Source organism: Protomyctophum bolini (assembly GCF_963924005.1).
Source record: "Protomyctophum bolini genome assembly, chromosome: 4".
In the NCBI taxonomy this organism is placed as follows: domain Eukaryota; kingdom Metazoa; phylum Chordata; class Actinopteri; order Myctophiformes; family Myctophidae; genus Protomyctophum; species Protomyctophum bolini.
In genome coordinates this window covers 39,404,041-39,422,251 of record NC_137865.1, presented here as the reverse complement: position 1 = coordinate 39,422,251, position 18,211 = coordinate 39,404,041, and the positions used below count along the sequence as shown (strand labels likewise).

At 43.5% G+C, this 18,211-nt stretch overlaps 1 protein-coding gene across 1 annotated transcript; it reads right to left on the bottom strand.

Moving 5' to 3' along the window:
* Nucleotides 1-2: 2 nt before the first annotated feature.
* Nucleotides 3-17,049, bottom strand: LOC308314223 (netrin-4-like). Its single transcript, XM_080761726.1, has 10 exons — nt 16,606-17,049; nt 13,514-14,073; nt 11,252-11,524; nt 10,281-10,407; nt 9,333-9,521; nt 6,382-6,592; nt 6,107-6,225; nt 5,732-5,800; nt 4,418-4,591; nt 3-2,766 (listed from the first exon to the last, which is right to left on the bottom strand). Exons 1-10 carry the CDS (start codon nt 16,691-16,693, stop codon nt 2,624-2,626), a joined length of 1,953 nt encoding a protein of 650 aa, XP_080617852.1. The 5' UTR covers nt 16,694-17,049; the 3' UTR covers nt 3-2,623.
* Between the last annotated feature and the right edge of the window lie 1,162 nt (nt 17,050-18,211).

The following is an 18,211-nucleotide window of genomic DNA, read 5'->3' as shown; positions in this document are numbered from 1 at the left end:
CCATTGTCGTGTCCATGTTTACAAAGCTACATGTTTTGATACTTTAATCACACTAATCTTGTTCATTATCCTAGTGACAATGCATTTCTCACTTTTAACCAAAGGAGGGCAGTATTCAAAGTAACCAGTCACCTTCAGTGATGACTCTAGTTAAGAAAGGCAAAGCTCCAGAGAACATCACACTCCAAAATAGACGTGACCATAAAATGAAACAAAGTTATGAAGAATCTGCCCTCGAGGCACAGTTTATGCAATACCACAGGTTTAGTAAGCAAAAATGTTATAGGACACGACGAGTAGAAAAAAAACATGCTGTACAAAGAAATGTCACATTGAAGCCAGAGAATGTCATTGTCTTTTACATGTAGATTGTATCCCTCATCTCTTATAGTCAGTGAACTCATTTGGGACAAGGACATGGGCAGTGATGTCAGAGCAGAGGAATGCATCACGTCGCTGTACTCCTTCGAGACAGTAGACAGGCCTATTCTTAACTGGGCCTCGATCAAATATGGCCTGTGGACTCTAGATCTGATCACTGACCCACACGCCCCCTAAAAAAACTATGTGCAGTCTTTTAATACACATGTATTGTTGGGTCCCAGGGGGGTTGCCGGCTAATGAGAGAAACACATTTGCATTTTTTAACCACTTAAAAAAAAAAGTAAACGTAGACCTGAGTTGCAACTGGCCTTGGTTATGCTTTTTTTTCACTCTACACCAAATCTCTTCACCAAAAATAGCCGGTCTACAACTCAATCTGCACAACGCGTTGTGACGAGCTTGCCCCCCCAGAATATGGATACTGCCATTGAAGTGGTTAAATAACCGCTCCCTTATTTCTCTCTTTTTTCATTTGCTTTCTCGAACATATTTACACGCACGCACGCACACACACACACACACACACACACACACACACACACACACACACACACACACACACACACACACACACACACACACACACACACACACACACACACAGTACACACGTGAAGGTTCAAAGTGGCCGTGCCAAGTGAAGCCCTCGCAGATGGACAAGATGAACTGTCAACCCTCATTGACTCACGTCTGGTAGATCCAGTCTGACACTCATCCCTGCACTGCACACTAACGCCAGTGAACACATTCAACGAGAGAAGGATAAAGTAAAGACCGGTGGTTCCCAAACACTGCTGAGACCTTGGGATTTTGTAACAACCACACATTATTATTGCAATACAACTGCTGTATACAAAAAAGTTAAGAATAATTTCTCAATTTACTAAATTATACCAGTAGTACTTTCCCCCAAAAATATAATATATTATTAAAAAATAATATATTTTAACCACTTTCAACCTGGCGATGGCATCCCTATTTTGTGCTTGTCATCATAGGCTTGTGACTGACACATTGTGAGTGTGTAGACCGGCTATTGTTTGCCATGAATCCAGCTGTGCGTTGAGATTTGGACTTGCCGTGTTGACGCTTGCATTTTTAGAGCATGTTTATTTTCAAGATCAATCAATCGATTGTGTTCTGGTTTGGATCAATGATACTAACACAGCATTCCTATTTATCGCAATGAAAACTCAATCATTCATTACTCGATGTCATGAAGAAAGAAAGAAATAGGGGTCTACATGCAATACCCTCGCGGGCCACCAGTGGGCCCCCGGTCCACAGGTTGAGACTTGAGAACCACTGTCTGAGTAGTTCACTCATTTGCATATTGTTAGGTCCAGAGGCCAGATGTGAATGTGTTGTACCCTTGTCTTGACAGCATGGGGGGGGGGGGGGGAGTGGCATAGCAGCGGTGTCGTTTAGATTAGGTCGCCTGATTCCTTTTAATGTTTTCTTTTCCCCCCCCTTCAACCGGGTTGTGTTCTGACCTGCACAGTCCTACACTTCTCGACAAGGACATCAAACACACACACACAGTACAAACATTCTGGCGATTCATTCATGATTTATCACCATTGATGGTGAGAACAGGATGATAATTCAGTCCAGGCCTCTGCTAGGTTTCAAAGAATCAAAGAGATCATTAAATTACATCCGGACATAACCTTGCAATGTTTCGCCATGGTCAGCTTTGACAGAGTGGCCAGGATATATGCATTAACTGTGCATTGCTTTATTAACATTCTGCATTGCTTTATAAATAACCTGAACATATTTATGGGCCAAAAAATAATCATATACACATGTAGGAAATGCCAAGACCAACTTCGTTCTATGACAAAGGTCTATGATTTGACTATTTTGTCTATTCTACGTGTATATCTTGAGTTTGTCCTCTTTCATGTAGATTGTAGCAGGAGGAGACTACGAGGAGCCGTTGTCTTTCTGTTTGATTTGTACTACAGGTTTACAACCACAACACCAGACAGACCCCTAGTGTTCTCACAGTCTTTACAGTGCTGCGTTTGGAAGTGGCAGAAAAAAGAAACCTCTTTTCTCTCTGTTATTTTAGGCATGTTGTTCTTGTCAGTGTCACGTCAGTGTCCAAGCAATGTCAAATTCCAAGACATGCTACCCGCATTCTCCAAGCTAGTCCTCCACCAAATCATCAGTGTGTATCACAATAACTGTGTTGCTGTTTGTCCATCTGTCTGTCCCCGCCGTTGGTGGGAAACTACTGTTGGCCGCAGTCTTTGCTGAGCATGGCCAGGACCTTGCGTGCCAGGCTTGACCTCCATGGTTTGACCAGGCTCTTGACGTTGATCATAAGACGGCCGGTCCTCCAGTCCTCGTGGCCAGCCACCATGTAATCTGAGCCTGGACAGAAGACAAGTCACCTTTAACCCCTGTACAGCCACCATGTAATCTGAGCCTGGACAGAAGACAAGTCACCTTTAACCCCTGTACAGCCGGGAGGCGGCATTTTTTCCGACAGCATTCTAGCCGACGGGGCAACGGTCCGCTCCGCAGCGGGGGGACATTCGCTGCGATGCGAAAAAGCGATGGTCCGACATGCGCTGCTCCCGTGCTTGCGGTTAGGGTTAGGTTAGGATTGAGGTTTCGGATCAATATGCTGTCGGAAAAAAGACCTGCACCCGTACAGCCACCATGTAATCTGAGCCTGGACAGAAGACAAGTCACCTTTAACCCCTGTACAGCCACCATGTAATCTGAGCCTGGACAGAAGACACGTCACCTTTAACCCCTGTACAGCCACCATGTAATCTGAGCCTGGACAGAAGACAAGTCACCTTTAACCCCTGTACAGCCACCATGTAATCTGAGCCTGGACAGAAGACAAGTGACCTTTAACCCCTGTACAGCCACCATGTAATCTGAGCCTGGACAGAAGACAAGTCACCTTTAACCCCTGTACAGCCACCATGTAATCTGAGCCTGGACAGAAGACACGTCACCTTTAACCCCTGTACAGCCACCATGTAATCTGAGCCTGGACAGAAGACAAGTCACCTTTAACCCCTGTACATCTCAATTCTTTATTCTAATCATTTGAGTAAATATGACATGGCAAATAAATCTGAAGTTTATGTAAGATATTGTTTGCAGAGGGCCAGAATGTATGTCCATATTTCAACTCACTGTTTTCACGTGAACTAACGGCCTACTTATTCGTCGTACAAGAGCGTCGCACAAATGTAGCAAAAACAGCTGATCTACAAACCCAAGTTGCATTGCGACACCATGTGAGCCTATAGATCTGCAATTTGAAAACAAAAGTGGGTTTTTTTCTGTGGGCAATAAAATATTTAACCAATGAAAAGTATTATTTAACAAGAACTTTTAAGAAAATATATTAAATAGACTATCACTGATCTGCAGCTCTACTCAGTCAGGGGTGTATATATAAACTTAATGTTGGATGATTAAAAGTCCTTGAGCTTTATGGGATTAGTCACATGAACACTACTTGATGTAATGTCTCCAACATTTTAGCATTTTATTTAGCTTTTAACAAATAATTATTAACAGTGGATCCATATGCAACACGGTTTCTTTTTTTCATTTCCTGAAAAGTGTTCCGCCCGACAGTGACGATATAGACAAATTACTTTTACTAGCCCTAACTTGCTAATGTGCTTGTACTGTATATGGCCTGCCCAACACCCCAAAAATAAAACTGTACGACCTACCCTGAGAGGTTGGTCGTGAAACGCTCGAATAACAAAGTGGCAGTTGCAATCTTGTAAATGTCCCACTGCAAATGAATGATATGGTAGGGATGCTGGCAACGGCCCAAAACTTCCCTCACGAAGCAGCGATAAGGATTTGCTGTTCAGCACAATGCTGGCAGATTGTCCATGTGAGTACTAATTAGGCGCTCTTAGGCGCTCGCCTACAAAAGTCTGCATTGCGAGCAATTTTACGTAGATTTCAGGTTTCTGACTAGAATGCATGGTGTCAGACCTGACTCTGAGTTACGGACAGGGTAGGTGCATGGTGATCAGACCTGGGTTAAGGATGGGGCAGGTGCATCCTTGTGTGGTCCAGGACTCTGGGTAGAGAGTGGTCGTTCCCTTCTGGACCTTCGTCTGAGGCCTCTGGTACAAAATCTTCTTCACCTTGACCTCCACCTCCGCATGGGAGCCCTTGTCGTGGGCAGACACCACCCTCACCATGAGAACTGCCGAGACAAGTCAACAAATCGGTTCTGTGCGAGCAGGAGCTTAGACATCATTGCAAAATTCACCGTGTCACTCTACTGCCTTTTCATTCTCAAATGAAGAGACAGACAGATCCCAACATAAGTAAAAGACATTTCTTGTACCCATTTTGGGCGAGAACCCCTTTTGGTGTTAGCATTATGTTATGATTTAGCTATTGAAAAATTGCAGATCTACAAGCTCATAGCGCGCCACCGAGTGGCGCGCTACGAGCTTGTAGGTCTGCTATTTTTGAAAAATTGAAGAACCACTGACATAGAAACATAGCTTTTTCAGAAAACTTTCAGGATGTAGAAGACATTTTTAGAATCTGATCTCAGGTCAAAATTGGTTTTAACCTATATTTATCCAAGGCTAGGTGATTTTTCTGGACCGGCCGGCTGCTTCACAGTCATGCAGATACGCACATTGACACCTAGGAGCTGCCCAGAACAACCACAGTATTATACTGTTGGCCACTGAGTGGATCCGCTGGATCGGTTGGGGATTAAGCAGTGGTGGAAGTAAAAGTCAGGAATTCAAAATGTACTTGAGTAAAAGTACAAAAGTATTGGCATCCAAATGTACAAAGTACAAATTTTGCAGAATGTCCCTTTTCACGTCACTTTTCAAATGAAAATAGTAGATCTATACAAACTCACAATGCTACACATTGTGAGCTTGTAGATCGGCTATTTTCAAATGGACGAAATGTATATAGGGCTGAAGTGATTCATGTATTGGAAAATTGGAAATTGGAAATACTCAAGTTAAGTACAGTACTTAAGTGAATGTACTTACTTACTTTATACCACTGGGATTAAGTGCATTATGCATAATATACTAGCTCTTTCCATGGGAAAGATGACAGAATAGTTGTTGTGCCGGTGAGGTAGGGGGGGTTATAAGAGAACCTCACCGTTTACATTGCATACAATTTGCATTTATTAATATCAAAAAGAAAAACAATAAAAACATTTGGATTCTTTTCTTCTTTATGTAGGAGTCTCATGGATAATTGGATATAACGCCGCCTCAGATTCCAATAGGCCAAGGCTTCAAGCCCGTCATGGTTGACTCACTGGGTAATTAATTGATTTCCTCTGTCAAACAGCACTCACCATAGTCATACTCCATAGCACAGAAGAATTTGGGGCTGCCAAGGGTCATTTCTACACACTCGCATTTCTCTGGGAACGAGGAATATGATTGGAGGAAAGTGTGGAGGAACAAAATGTCAGAAGTCAAGAATGCACTGAAGCAGCACACACACACACACACACACACACACACACACACACACCACACACACACACACACACACACACACACACACACACACACACACACACACACACACACACACACACACACTGGGTATTAATATATTCATATACTTCCCCAAAAAACATCTGCGTTATTATGATGTGTGCGTGCAGGCGGTAGATGTGAGTGCTGAGTGTGTTCTGCCACGTTGTGAGTGACCTGTGACTCACCAGAGTGGTGCAGTGCAGAGAAAAGCTCCTCTACCCTAAAGAGTGCCGTGTCACTATAACTGCTACCGCTGCTGTGTCCCGCGCGACCGCCGGCTGGAGGGAAGACCTCCGGATCGGAGCTGTGTCGCATAACAAAAAATAACTCACAATTACTGTCTGTCTACCACTGAATCAACCAGAGGAAGCATTAGACCTTAGCTCTAATATACCTGGGAACGGTAGCTTCCACAGCCATGTCAAAGTTTACAATGATGTGCTTTTCTACTGGCACTCACCCAGAACTGCAGTCGCCGGTGTAGGGATCACAGTCGCCTGTGCAGTCACACGGTCGGCAGCCGTACTCGCTGAGCCCCCAGTGTCCAGCCAAGCAGCTCTCGCAGTGGGAACCCCCGACCCCCGGCTTACAGGTGCACCCCCCGCCGACGGGGTCACAGGAGGGGGCGCCGTCACCCGAGAGCGTAGCGCCCACACGGTGGCAAGAACAGGCTGCAAGGGAGGGTTGCGTAAAATTTGCGTAAATGTCAATCTGTTGACTCTCTACCCAAGAGACATGGTTGTTATTCTCACACATGTTCTTGCATACAACTTAAGTGCAGAATTTATACGTTACAGTAAAATGGTATGTGTTTGGGTGGGTGCCAAAAGCACACAAGCACACACATACGAACAAAAACATACATAACATGCATACGGTGAACTCCCAAGTTGGTGATGCGAACACAAACATTCCATTAGCCCTGAAACATGACTGTCATGATTATCATGACAGTCACGAAAAACGTGTACATAAACATTCAGATTTAAATATAAATAATATATCCTGCCACGGGTGTGGACATTTGCTGGTACAGCGATTAGCATTGCTGCATCCCGCAGCAAAACATATTTTTTATCTGAGCACCCCGACTACTTTTCTCAAACGGGGTTCGTTTGGGAAATTCACAGTTGCACACCGGGAGCGCACTCGCCTATTAGTCTGTATTGGCAGTGCGGTCAGCGTGCATATATCGAACACACCCAGTGCCACACTCCTCCTGGCCGATAGGGGCGCGTAGTTGAAAGCCAATGGCAAAAAAACAGCTCAGATAAAAATGCCTTTTATTAAACAACATGGGATGCAGCAATGCTGTACCAGTAAATGTCTAACACCCGTGGCACATGTGGTGAGTACTTTATATTTAAATAACGGTAGTGGGTCGCACACACCAAGACTTCAGTTCAAATTGTTTATTTCATATTTGAACAGGGACCCTGAACAGGGACCATGTCCCTGTTCAAATATGAATTTGAACTGAAGTCTTGATGTGTGCGACCCACTACCGTTATTTTGATATGTTTTGAACGGGTAACGCACCAACAGTCACAGCGCGATGGTCACATGAAGAGTACTTTATATTTGAAATCTGAATGTTTATGTACAGTTGTACACGCTTACAATGTAAATGTAGCAGTCGCGTAAAACAGGCGGAAGTTAAGCCATGACACTCGTGAAGTACGAGTGTCATGTGAACCATGGCTACCATTCCATCTGCCACCCTTCAACGGTGACAGAACAGAATATGGAGCTATACCACTGGAATATTGCTCTACACTGCTGGACTTAAAACAAACAGTAAATCATTGTCTCTCCTCATGGTCAGCAGGCCTCACTGCTTGTGATGACGGATTGATTTTTGTTTCCGTCTTGCTTCGTTTCTTTCCCAAAACGGCATGTTTGTTCTTAAAAATGCTGCAGCATGTCTGGGGAAAAGGGCAAGAATTGGAAAAATGTGCTCGCATTGGACCATGGGAATGTCTTCTCCCATTGTTTGCGATTACTGTTACACTCCATCACTCCTACTAAGGAGTGTTATATCGCTGGCACAGAAGTGATTTTGAAAGGTCCTGGAGATAATTTGTTTTATCCTGGACGGTCAGCACAATATGAAATTAATATCATTAAAGATTCCCTCACTCACATTTAATGTATTATCTTTACTCCAGGGTCAAGCTGGCTGGGAACTCAAGCTATATTCACTTTGTAACTGAGCCATTTGAGCCTCCAAATTGTCACGGTTGGCAGGGTATTTAATGAGGTTTCAATCAACCAGCATCTCTACATTGAGTATTTATTTATGTATTTATGTTGTTTTCAAAGTATAGGATTTTGGACAGTAAATGAATATCTTTATTTTGAACTTCAGAAACATTCTGGACATCAGTTCTTTATGTACATGTCTAAACTTCATCCTCAACTGTCAGTTACCAGTAGCACCTAAAGTACAGGGACTTGGGCGCTACATACTTTAAAGTCAAATGTCATGGATGAAACAAAGATACCACAGAAACAACCACAGACCCACCAGTCTCATACTGTTGGCCAGTGGCCACTGAGCAGCTCCACTGCAGCAATTGGAGACAATTGTTTTTAAAATAAAAAATTGCATCTCCTTCCTTTCACCTTTATGCAGAAAAAAAGAATTCCATTACACCAATTCTGGCTTCACTTCACTGGCTCCCCAGATTTTATGATACTGTTTTTAAATCATTTAACGGTTTGGCACCTCAGTATCTCTCTGAAGTCTGAACTCATAAAGGTTTTTACTCCCTCAAGGTCATTGGGGTCTGCAGGCTAGTTAAAACTTAAGGTCGAAAAGAAAACATGTTTATAGACCAGAGGTGATCGGGCCTTCTCAGCCGTAGCGCCCAAATTATGGAATGAGCTCCCCTCCCATATATCAAACTGGCCCCCTCCATTGAGACTGTAAGATCCACCTTCATACCTTAAATTTAATTTCGTCAACATTTCCGTGGTCTATGTTTTGTTTCACTGTCTGCTAACGCTGCTATGTCCTGTATCTCCTTTCTTGTTTATTTTATTTGGTTGTTTCTTTTTTACTGTATGATTTAGCTGTTGTTTTCTGTGTGCTTTAGCTTATAACGTGTATTTAGCTTTTGATTTTCTGTGCGGCACTTTGTAAACCATGAGTTGTAAAATGTGCTATATAAATAAAGTGGATTGGATTGAATTAAGTGTTGAGGGCAGACACTCTGGTCAAAAATAGTGTTAAGAGAAGTTGTCAAAAAACACATAATGTGGAATAGTTAATGTGAAACACATACAACTGAAAGATTATATATATACTTAAAAATATATATACATAAAAGCCTTTGTATAATTGAAAAGGTTACACAGTATGATTTTAACTTTAAGGCGAAGGAATATATGTATTTTATATTGCCTCACGTTTGCAGTAGTCAGGGGCGGACCGGGGTTTGCTGGGATCCCTGAAGAAGCCTTTCTTACAGTTGTGACAGTGAGGACCCTCGGTGTTGTGGAGACAGTCCTCACACACGCCCCCACTCCGTCTCCCCGAGGCTAACCACAGGCCACGGTCCAAGTGACAGCTCTGGGAATGGCCGTTACACTTGCACTCTGTTTCATCATACACATAGAAAACCGGTAAGAGACACACAGATACAGGTATGTTTTCCTTTGTGGGGCATCCACAATAAGACCAACTGACCATATTTCAAATGAGCTTTTTAAGCTATACTCATAGTATGAAGAGAGGATAATGGTCATCTAACTAACTAAAACATAAAATCGTATTTACACAATAAGACCAACTGACCATATTTCAAATGAGCTTTTTAAGCTATACTCAAAGTATGAAGAGAGGATAATGGTCATCTAACTAACTAAAACATAAAATCGTATTTACTGGAATATACAGAAATGCAGCATTTGACCATGGACCATCTTGCCCCTATTGTGGCATGTGGCTCAGGAGATAGAGCGGCCGTCAGGTAATTGGGAGGTCCCCAGTTCGACCCCCCCCCCCTCCAAGCCACTGATCCCCAACCACTCCTGGAAACTGTATTAAAACACAATCTGGGCCCATGACGTAAATCACAGTCAAGTTCAAGTGCACGGTCATGTGCCAGAGACGGAGATTGATAATCTCCGTCAAATTAGTGCTATGAAAACTGATCGCATCGCTCTACAGCCTAGAGGCGCTTGTTGACGATGGGCACATTTTATTAATGGATTAAATAGGCCCGGGGCCTCAAGGTGTTAATAGCGCCCACTGACGTCTAAAGGTTAGGATGGGTAAATGCAGAGGACAAAATTCCAGGTACCGTATATGTGTAAATGTAGTTTGGCAAATAAGCTGACAAGATCTTGACTCACTCTTGCACTCATGCGGCGCCCCAAGGATCCCGTTGGCAGGCCGCCAGGGCTGATCATAGTAAAGAGGTGCACAGCGCTCGCAGTGGTCGCCGGCTGTGTTGTGACGGCACACACACCTCCCATGAACCTGAACCATGCAGCCACAGATACACAGACAACATACAGACAATGGTGCATTGAGGTGCATGGAGAGAAGAGGCAAGCAGCAGTGTTTCCCCCCAAACAGTAAAAAGCCAGGGTGGGCCGTCCTGCGTAGAGATATGCCACCCTGCTTGCATTGGCACAGGTGGAGGGTTTAAGCAATAAGCATCATGTTGACTTTTGAAACTCTGTTTCAGTGGATGTATGTGTGACACTGCTGCTAAATATTTAAATACTGTATATAATTAATATATAGTGCTTCCACAACACTTCACAATTCTTAAGCAAACTGAATCGTTTCACAGTACGCTTTACACAGTCATCCAGTCATTTTAGAGTGCTTAGCTTGCAATGCAAAGTGACGTGGCAGCTATGGTACCTTAAGCCATATGGGTACTCAGCTAGTCTTTTCTATTCTCCATTTACAGTAAATAGAACAACATGGAAGAGTCTATGGGTTGTTAAAGCATTAGATTTAACGCTATAATTAAGGTTTCCACATCCTTAAATCCCTGTAATAGAGGGCAAGGGCTATGTGCCGATATGTAGTCCCCTCAGCAGCCCTCGACTGAAGCAGTGCATACCACATCACAGCTGTGTAACCAGGGAGTGGTGGGAATACAACCCATAACCTTCAACTCGCAATCCCGAAACACAAACAAACAAATACGCATACAAACACAAGGCACAAACATACGTGGCATTACACAAACTCCTGGGGAGTTTTCACAACAGAACGCACTACGCACAGAGAGCTCTGTTTTTCCACATCGGCGGCGGTGGAAAACACCAGACACCTGTGAGCAGTGTAGTTAGTACAGCTTACTCACCATATTATTGGTCCTCTGTCGACTGGGCCGATAACCATTGGCTGGCACGCAGTGCTCTGCGTGGCCATTGCAGAGGCAGCTGCCTTTGACAATGAAGTCATAGATAGCATAATGAGCTGTGGGCAGAGTGCTGGCACCAGGTCGTTTGGCCTGGCAGGGGCATGGCTGGTGCTGCAGTAGACGTACTCTGAGGTTAGTAATCATTATTTGGTCTTGGACGGCTGGACTGTAGGGATCCATGGAGTGCCAGGGAGACAAGGCCCGATAGATGACCTTGGAAGTAGAAGGACAGGACAACTAATATTAAAAGATTTATGGTGAACTAATCAAAATATCAAACCCAGAAGAACACGTGTTGTTCCTCTTGCACATTTCACAAGACTTCAAGAGGCCGCTTCCTCCTTGTGGATTCAAGGCCAAACCATTAATCATGTCCGGTTCTGCTCCTTGTTATGGCAAATAAAAAGCAGGCATCAATCTGGGCAGCCTTTAAATGCACCTGAAATAGCAGCCATTGAAGAAGCACGCGTGTGTGTGTGTGTGTGTGTGTGTGTGTGTGTGTGTGTGTGTGTGTGTGTGTGTGTGTGTGTGCGTGCGTGCGTCCATTTCCTGATGTATTGCCGATCCATTACACAGTATGCACGTGACGTGATAAACATATTGAAGTTGCAATAACTAATATTATTTATTGATTATTAATAAATAATATAGTGGGAGCAGCATATTAGTTTGATGTTCTATCTGCTCATTCTGTGCATGTCTTAAATCTCTCAACCAAGTACAGGCTATCAATTACAGTGAACTCCATTAGTGAACCCCTTCTGTTGTTGTAGGCCAGGATCACATTGGGGGTTTCCTTTGAGTGTCTATGGAGACACACAGACACTAATTATGAAGGGTGAGGGGATTAGGCAAGAGAGCTGGCATAGCAAGACGCATACCTGTTGCAAATACACTGCAATTATGAGATCAGTCAAAGCCATATATTCATTCAGACATTCAACCAGAGTAGGTCTGCATGGGGCCTTTAGAGTCAAAACAAAAAGCTACGTTTGGCCGCTCTGTCTCTGTCTCTCTCTCTCTCTCGCACTCTCTAAAAAAAGGGATGCTCATGAATAAACCATAACTAGTTACTGCTATCTGACTCAAACCTCCTACTGTTTTGGGAGAACTTCAGAGGAATGAACATTGATATTCTACCCATGCGTGTTATGGCCTTTTCCGGTACTGAAATGTGCCGTTGACAAAAAACGTTTTTTTGACAGTCCATCAGACAACATCAGTTTACAAAGCTCGGTCATCTGCTTAATCAGTGGTTTGTGTGATGTGAGGTGTGCATTGAACGCAATACATCCAAGCAGTACAGTCAATAAGAGCAGGTGTTACGTGTTATTGCTGTGAAGTGACTGGGGGAACCATGGGGAGGGGGGTGCCTATGTCTGTCAGTATGTTTTGATGTGGTCACGCTCAGATGTCTCTTAGAAGTGAAATCACTTATCCAACACTGGAACCCTTACTATGAACTTTCCCAGGCCAAAGTGTCCCTCTGATGCCTCGTACAGCTCTACGGAGATCACATGAACCCTAGCGTCTCTATTCTGCATGGGCATGTCATAATAGGAAAACATTCCAAAGAAATAGGCAAATATTTGACAAAAATTGCCCAATTTACAAGCTGATCAATTGACACACCAGCCATGATTCGGTTGCCGTGATAAGTGCATGGTCAGATGGGTGTCCCGGCACTTTGCATTTTCAGTAGAGATGTCCCGGTATCGGCCCTTATTTGTCATATCGGGTCATATCGGTATCGCAGATATGACAGTCTAACCACCAATCCGACACAGGGGTAGTGCTGACACTATGGCAGGTAAATAAAATATTGGGGCATATGGAGTTTGCTTTCGAGTTGAGTGAGGCGTCTGCAATAAACATAACACGAGATATATAGCTAGCTATAAACACAACACAAGATCACAACACTGGTAGTGGTATCGCTATCGGCTAACACAGAAATGGAATCGGGCATCCCTAATTTTCAGAGCATGTTTATTTTAATGATCAATCAATCGATGTTCCAGCTTGGATTATTGAGCAATTGTAGTATACTAAGTTCTTATGTATTGGTTTCACTATGAAAACACATAAGAAAAATACAATATTATCATTTAAATTTTAGTGTTTTGATTTTTTTTTTAATAAGCATAAGATGGACTTACAGTTATAGGTTCAAGACACAAACAAGACATTCACAAATCTCACCTCTCCTCTGGTACACGGGAAGCCTCCTGAATACTTGGAGGTGCAAGTGGCTCCTTTTCCTTCGGTGGGAGCTCCTTCAGTGAGGCCGAAGGTTCCCTCACAGTCACTGGCGAAATATTTGAGGGTCTTCCACGTGCGCCCCTTGTCCTGAGAGCGCTCCAGCACCATGGCGACGGGCCGAGGGGATCGGAAGACCAGGATGAGATGGGTGAAGCAGAACTCCGTCTCCAGGTCCAGCTGAAGAGTCTCCTCCTTCACCCCCTCCGCCGACTGCCACCAGGTGCCGGGGTAGCGGAATGAGGAGTCGCTCATCGCCGAGGGAAGGTGTGCTTGGCTGGGGATGCCGGCGTTACACTTGCTGCATTTGGCTGTGGCGCAGGACTCTCGACTATAGGGGGCAGCAGTCTGTTTGTAGAAGCAATAGGGCTCCGAGACGTTGGAGCCACAGACCGTCTGAGTGGTCAGGACTCTACCCTGGGCCAGGTTGCCCATGCGCGGGTTGCATGCTCGACCACTGCAGCGGCTCCCCACGGTTGTGCTTTTGAAGGATTTGGAAGAACCTAAAAGGGGAGAGAAAAGTTGAGTGTATATTATATAAGTATATTATAAGCCTTGAATGAAAGGTTTGCAATTTTGTAAGGACACTAATAAAGTCTCCCCCTCGATTTTGCTGTCTTCCCCTAGATCTACAGTACCTTGAATTAGACAAAATGGGGGGAAAATGGATGCTTGTTGTGCATGACAGAGACACTTGTGGACTACTGACACATGGAGTACTGTGGGACTGAACGATACTGTCCTAGTGGGTCAGATGACTAGAGGAATTTGAATGGATACAGGGAAGTAGGCACTAAGGAAGAGTGGGTACCTTGATGTAAAATGGTATATGGGACGTGCTACAACTCAAATAATTACTGAACTAACTGATCAGGCAGGATTGGGGAGAGTGTGGAAACCAGATTTGGGAGTAGACCGCAAGAGGTGGCTGATAGCTGCTGTGGAGTCGGTGTTGCTGTATGTGGCCGAGTCATGGACCCTCGCAGTACAACAGGAAAAAGCTCTGGATGCCGGAGTCTACACAAGAATGCTACGAATGGCACTAGTGTCTTATGCACGGACCGCATCAGAAATGTGGACCTCTATGGGGACCTACCACGGGTCACGTGGTAGGTCCCCAAGTCAGAGAGAGAAGGATGAGGCTGGCAGGGCACCCATAACTTCAGGCAAGTAAATTGACAATATGCTGAGCCAACCCAGGACAAAGCCAGGAGGAGAACGAAGTTACCACCTATGTAGACGTACTGCGGCGCGACAGCTTAGCTAACAACACTGCAGAGCTCAAGAACTGATGTTAGATACAGATAGGAAATTGTGGAGGGCAGCGATCCAGGAATCCTGAGTTGGCGTTGGCTATAATCTAGTCCATGCACTCTCGCAGTAACTAACTAAGATAGATAAGATGAGATGTTGGTCCACCGGTATACCTCAGAATGAGCATAATAGTCTTTGCACTGAATGACTGAACCACCAGGTCTATGCACAATATAATTTCTATTGACTGTGACTGGTAGGCTATACTGTACCTCAACTGATTCCACTGAGTGTGTGCTCTTTAATTTGTTTGCAAAACAATGTTCTCACACCTCACATTAATTGTTATATAGGCCTACTGGTAATTACAACTGCTGAGAAGAGAAGTCCTAAATACTGTAATCTTCTTAATAACTAATGACCAATATGTAGAAGCTTGTTCACTGAGTGTCAGAGTGTGTGCTTTCATTTGTTTGCAAAACAATGTTCTCACACCTTAATTCATTGTTATAGGCCTACTGGTAATTAGGTCTACAACTGCTGAGAGTCCTAAACCTAAATACTGTAATCTTCTTAATAACTAATGACCAATATTTAGAAGCTTTGTTCACTGAGTGTGCTGCTCTTTCATTTGTTTGCAAAACAATGTTCTCACACCTTAATTAATTGTTATCTAGGCCTACTGGTAATTACAACTGCTGAGAAGAGAAGTCCTAAATACTGTAATCTTCTTAACTAATGACCAATATTTAGAAGCTTTGTTCACTGAGTGTGTGCTTTCAATTGTTTGTGAAAGGTAACCTCTTATGGCCTAAGCTTGCTGTGAACTGCTGATAGGCGTTTACTGGATTCCAAGATGGCATTAGAATCATGTATAAATGTTATAGTTAGCCTAAATGTGTCCAATTGGCTAATTCTGTTCTGTCCTTGAAATTAAATGTTCATTTTTGTTGTTCATATTTAATGGGATACAAATATTTTAAGTGACCGTTTTGTCACATTTCATGACCTTAATAGTGTATATAAATTATAGGACACGCGGTGTTAATTAAGGCTCTGTGATTGGTTGATTGAATACGGGCTGCTGTGCCTGTTTCCATAAATTCCATTTTGTGGTCCTGCTGCTCTCCGTGTATTCAATTATGTTCACTGAAATCCAGATCCCCATGAATAAAATCAAAATCATGCGCTATGTTTGTTCAGACTGCTCGAACTTCGACAATCGACATATAGGTAATTGTCGTCGGTACAATTTAGGCATTTAGCAGACCAGAGCGATTTACAATAAGCAAGAACATTTCAATTTGCATAAAACTGCACGCATCATGCATCCATTCCATGAATATTTAGGCTTAGCCATGGTTCACATGACGCTCGTACTTAACGATAATCAAGTCATGTTTCAGGGCTAATTTTAGGCTATACAGTGTACAGTAGTGCCTGCAACACGCACGCACACCGTGACCACACCGCCAAACCTCGGCGCAGCGGTCCTGTTGCACTGATAGCCTTGCACTGTGCATTGGTCAACGTGGTCACGTTTGGAACCTCTATATCTACGCTGATGCGCTTAGCTCCGAGATGAGCGCAGCAGCGTAGATATAGACCGTTCTAACGGAGCTATCTGACTGTTCTGACACCCACTCACACAACTGGAGATCAAGAAAGACTCGAGCCCTCTCCGTTTGTTAGAAATATTGTTTGCGAGACGGACATATCCTCCTCCTGTGCACTGTGCAGTTATCTTATCACTGTCGCACCGAAGACTGTAGGCTACTCACCAGGCGAAAGAAGAGATGCACACATCGGAATGGTGAGAATTAGAGTGCATAGTTTCATCCTGGACACCGCTGAAGTTCTATAGTCCATCTTTTAAAGCAACCTGTTTTATATTCTTGACTATTCTATTCACGTCATTTGCTCAAATAAAAACAAAAACATTTAAAACTTGAGCAAAAGTCAGTCAGCTGATACTCGTTGATCAGTATCAAAATAAAGAGACGCGATCACGACTTCAGTTCAGTGCTGTCGAGTCTAAATAATTCCACATGATGCATTCCAGTAGGCTAAACAACCTGACAAATATAAAAGACAATCACGATGTAGACTTCATAATGAGAAAAAACACCATCTGTAGACCTATTTATGCTAGATTAATTACAGGTGGCCCTATTCCACTGTCTGTGAAAGCTAGTGTTGCTCTCTGTCATCATAACTCCTGTTACTTCAAAGTACCCTACTACTTTGTTATGAAGAGAGTTCATTGAAAATTGGGAATATGAAGTGGTTGTAGTAAGCCCCGCCTCTTACACAGTGGGCTTTCCCAAGCCCCTCCCTCACAGACTATTAATAAATCTGACATTGTGATGTTTAGCAGTTTACTTTAGACTATGCCATTGACAAAAATGTAGCCTACTTTTCTTAATGTATTTCAGAATACTTCTCCACACAGGTGGATCTCGATGTGGGGTCCGTGGCCAGTGACCCTCAGGGGCCCCCAGAAACCCAGTTAGCCTACATAACAATACAAATTATTATATATTGCCTATTGTGGTCCCAGAGATAAAGAAAAACAAAGAGAGATAACAAACAAAGAAAACAAAACAAACGAGGTCGAATTGAGGGTCCAAACAAAATGTTATGTTTCATTCTGTGGCATTACGTATAGGCTAAGTGATGAGGATGATGATGATACTAAATTACTAATTATATTTATATCATGACCTGACAAAGATGTAACTTAAACATCAAAACGTCACTTTTTACTTGCACCCTTTTATTAAACTAAGGGCCTAAATTGTCAGGGCTGCTCCAGTGCCTTCTTTTTCGTATATTTTCTTTGCTCGTCATCTGCCGATCATCATCAAACACTGTAGGCGTTTTGGAATGAAATCTTCAATTCTTTGTCATTTTACCGAAGAATCTCAGTCTCAGTTTCTGATCACAAAACACATCTGTGGAGATTTTACTTTGCCCCCATAAACCACCCAGCCAGGCACTTGAGCCCTGGCTGACAAGTATGTCATTGTGTTGCATTCCTGCTGCATATCGACACTTATAACCAACTGCCACTCAATAACCATCCTCTACCCTGCCTTGACAGACAGACAACAACCCCGTACCAGGGGGTTGCACAACTCCTGACCCCACTAATCTTAGCCATTTCATTTGCAAGACAGTTGTTTAACCTGCATGAACCCTAGTGTCCCTGTTCTGGGCATGTCAGTATAGAAAAACATTCGGTGCAAATAGCCGATCAGATGGGTTATTGATCTGGAGTAGAGGGAAAAAAGGAACAGACCTAGTGTAGACCCCTGGGGGACACCGGTCAATGAATTATAGGGTTTAAGTGGTTAACTCGTCAATGACATCAGCGTGTCAGAAGAG

Coding starts and splice junctions, on each gene's coding strand:
- LOC308314223 (XM_080761726.1), bottom strand. CDS start 16,693: ATGGACTATAGAACTTCAGCGGTGTCCAGGATGAAACTATGCACTCTA. Junction 6,226..6,381: donor ACCGGCGACTGCAGTTCTGG/GTGAGTGCCAGT, acceptor TATGCGACACAG/CTCCGATCCGGAGGTCTTCC. Junction 4,592..5,731: donor TGCTATGGAGTATGACTATG/GTGAGTGCTGTT, acceptor TTGTCTCGGCAG/TTCTCATGGTGAGGGTGGTG.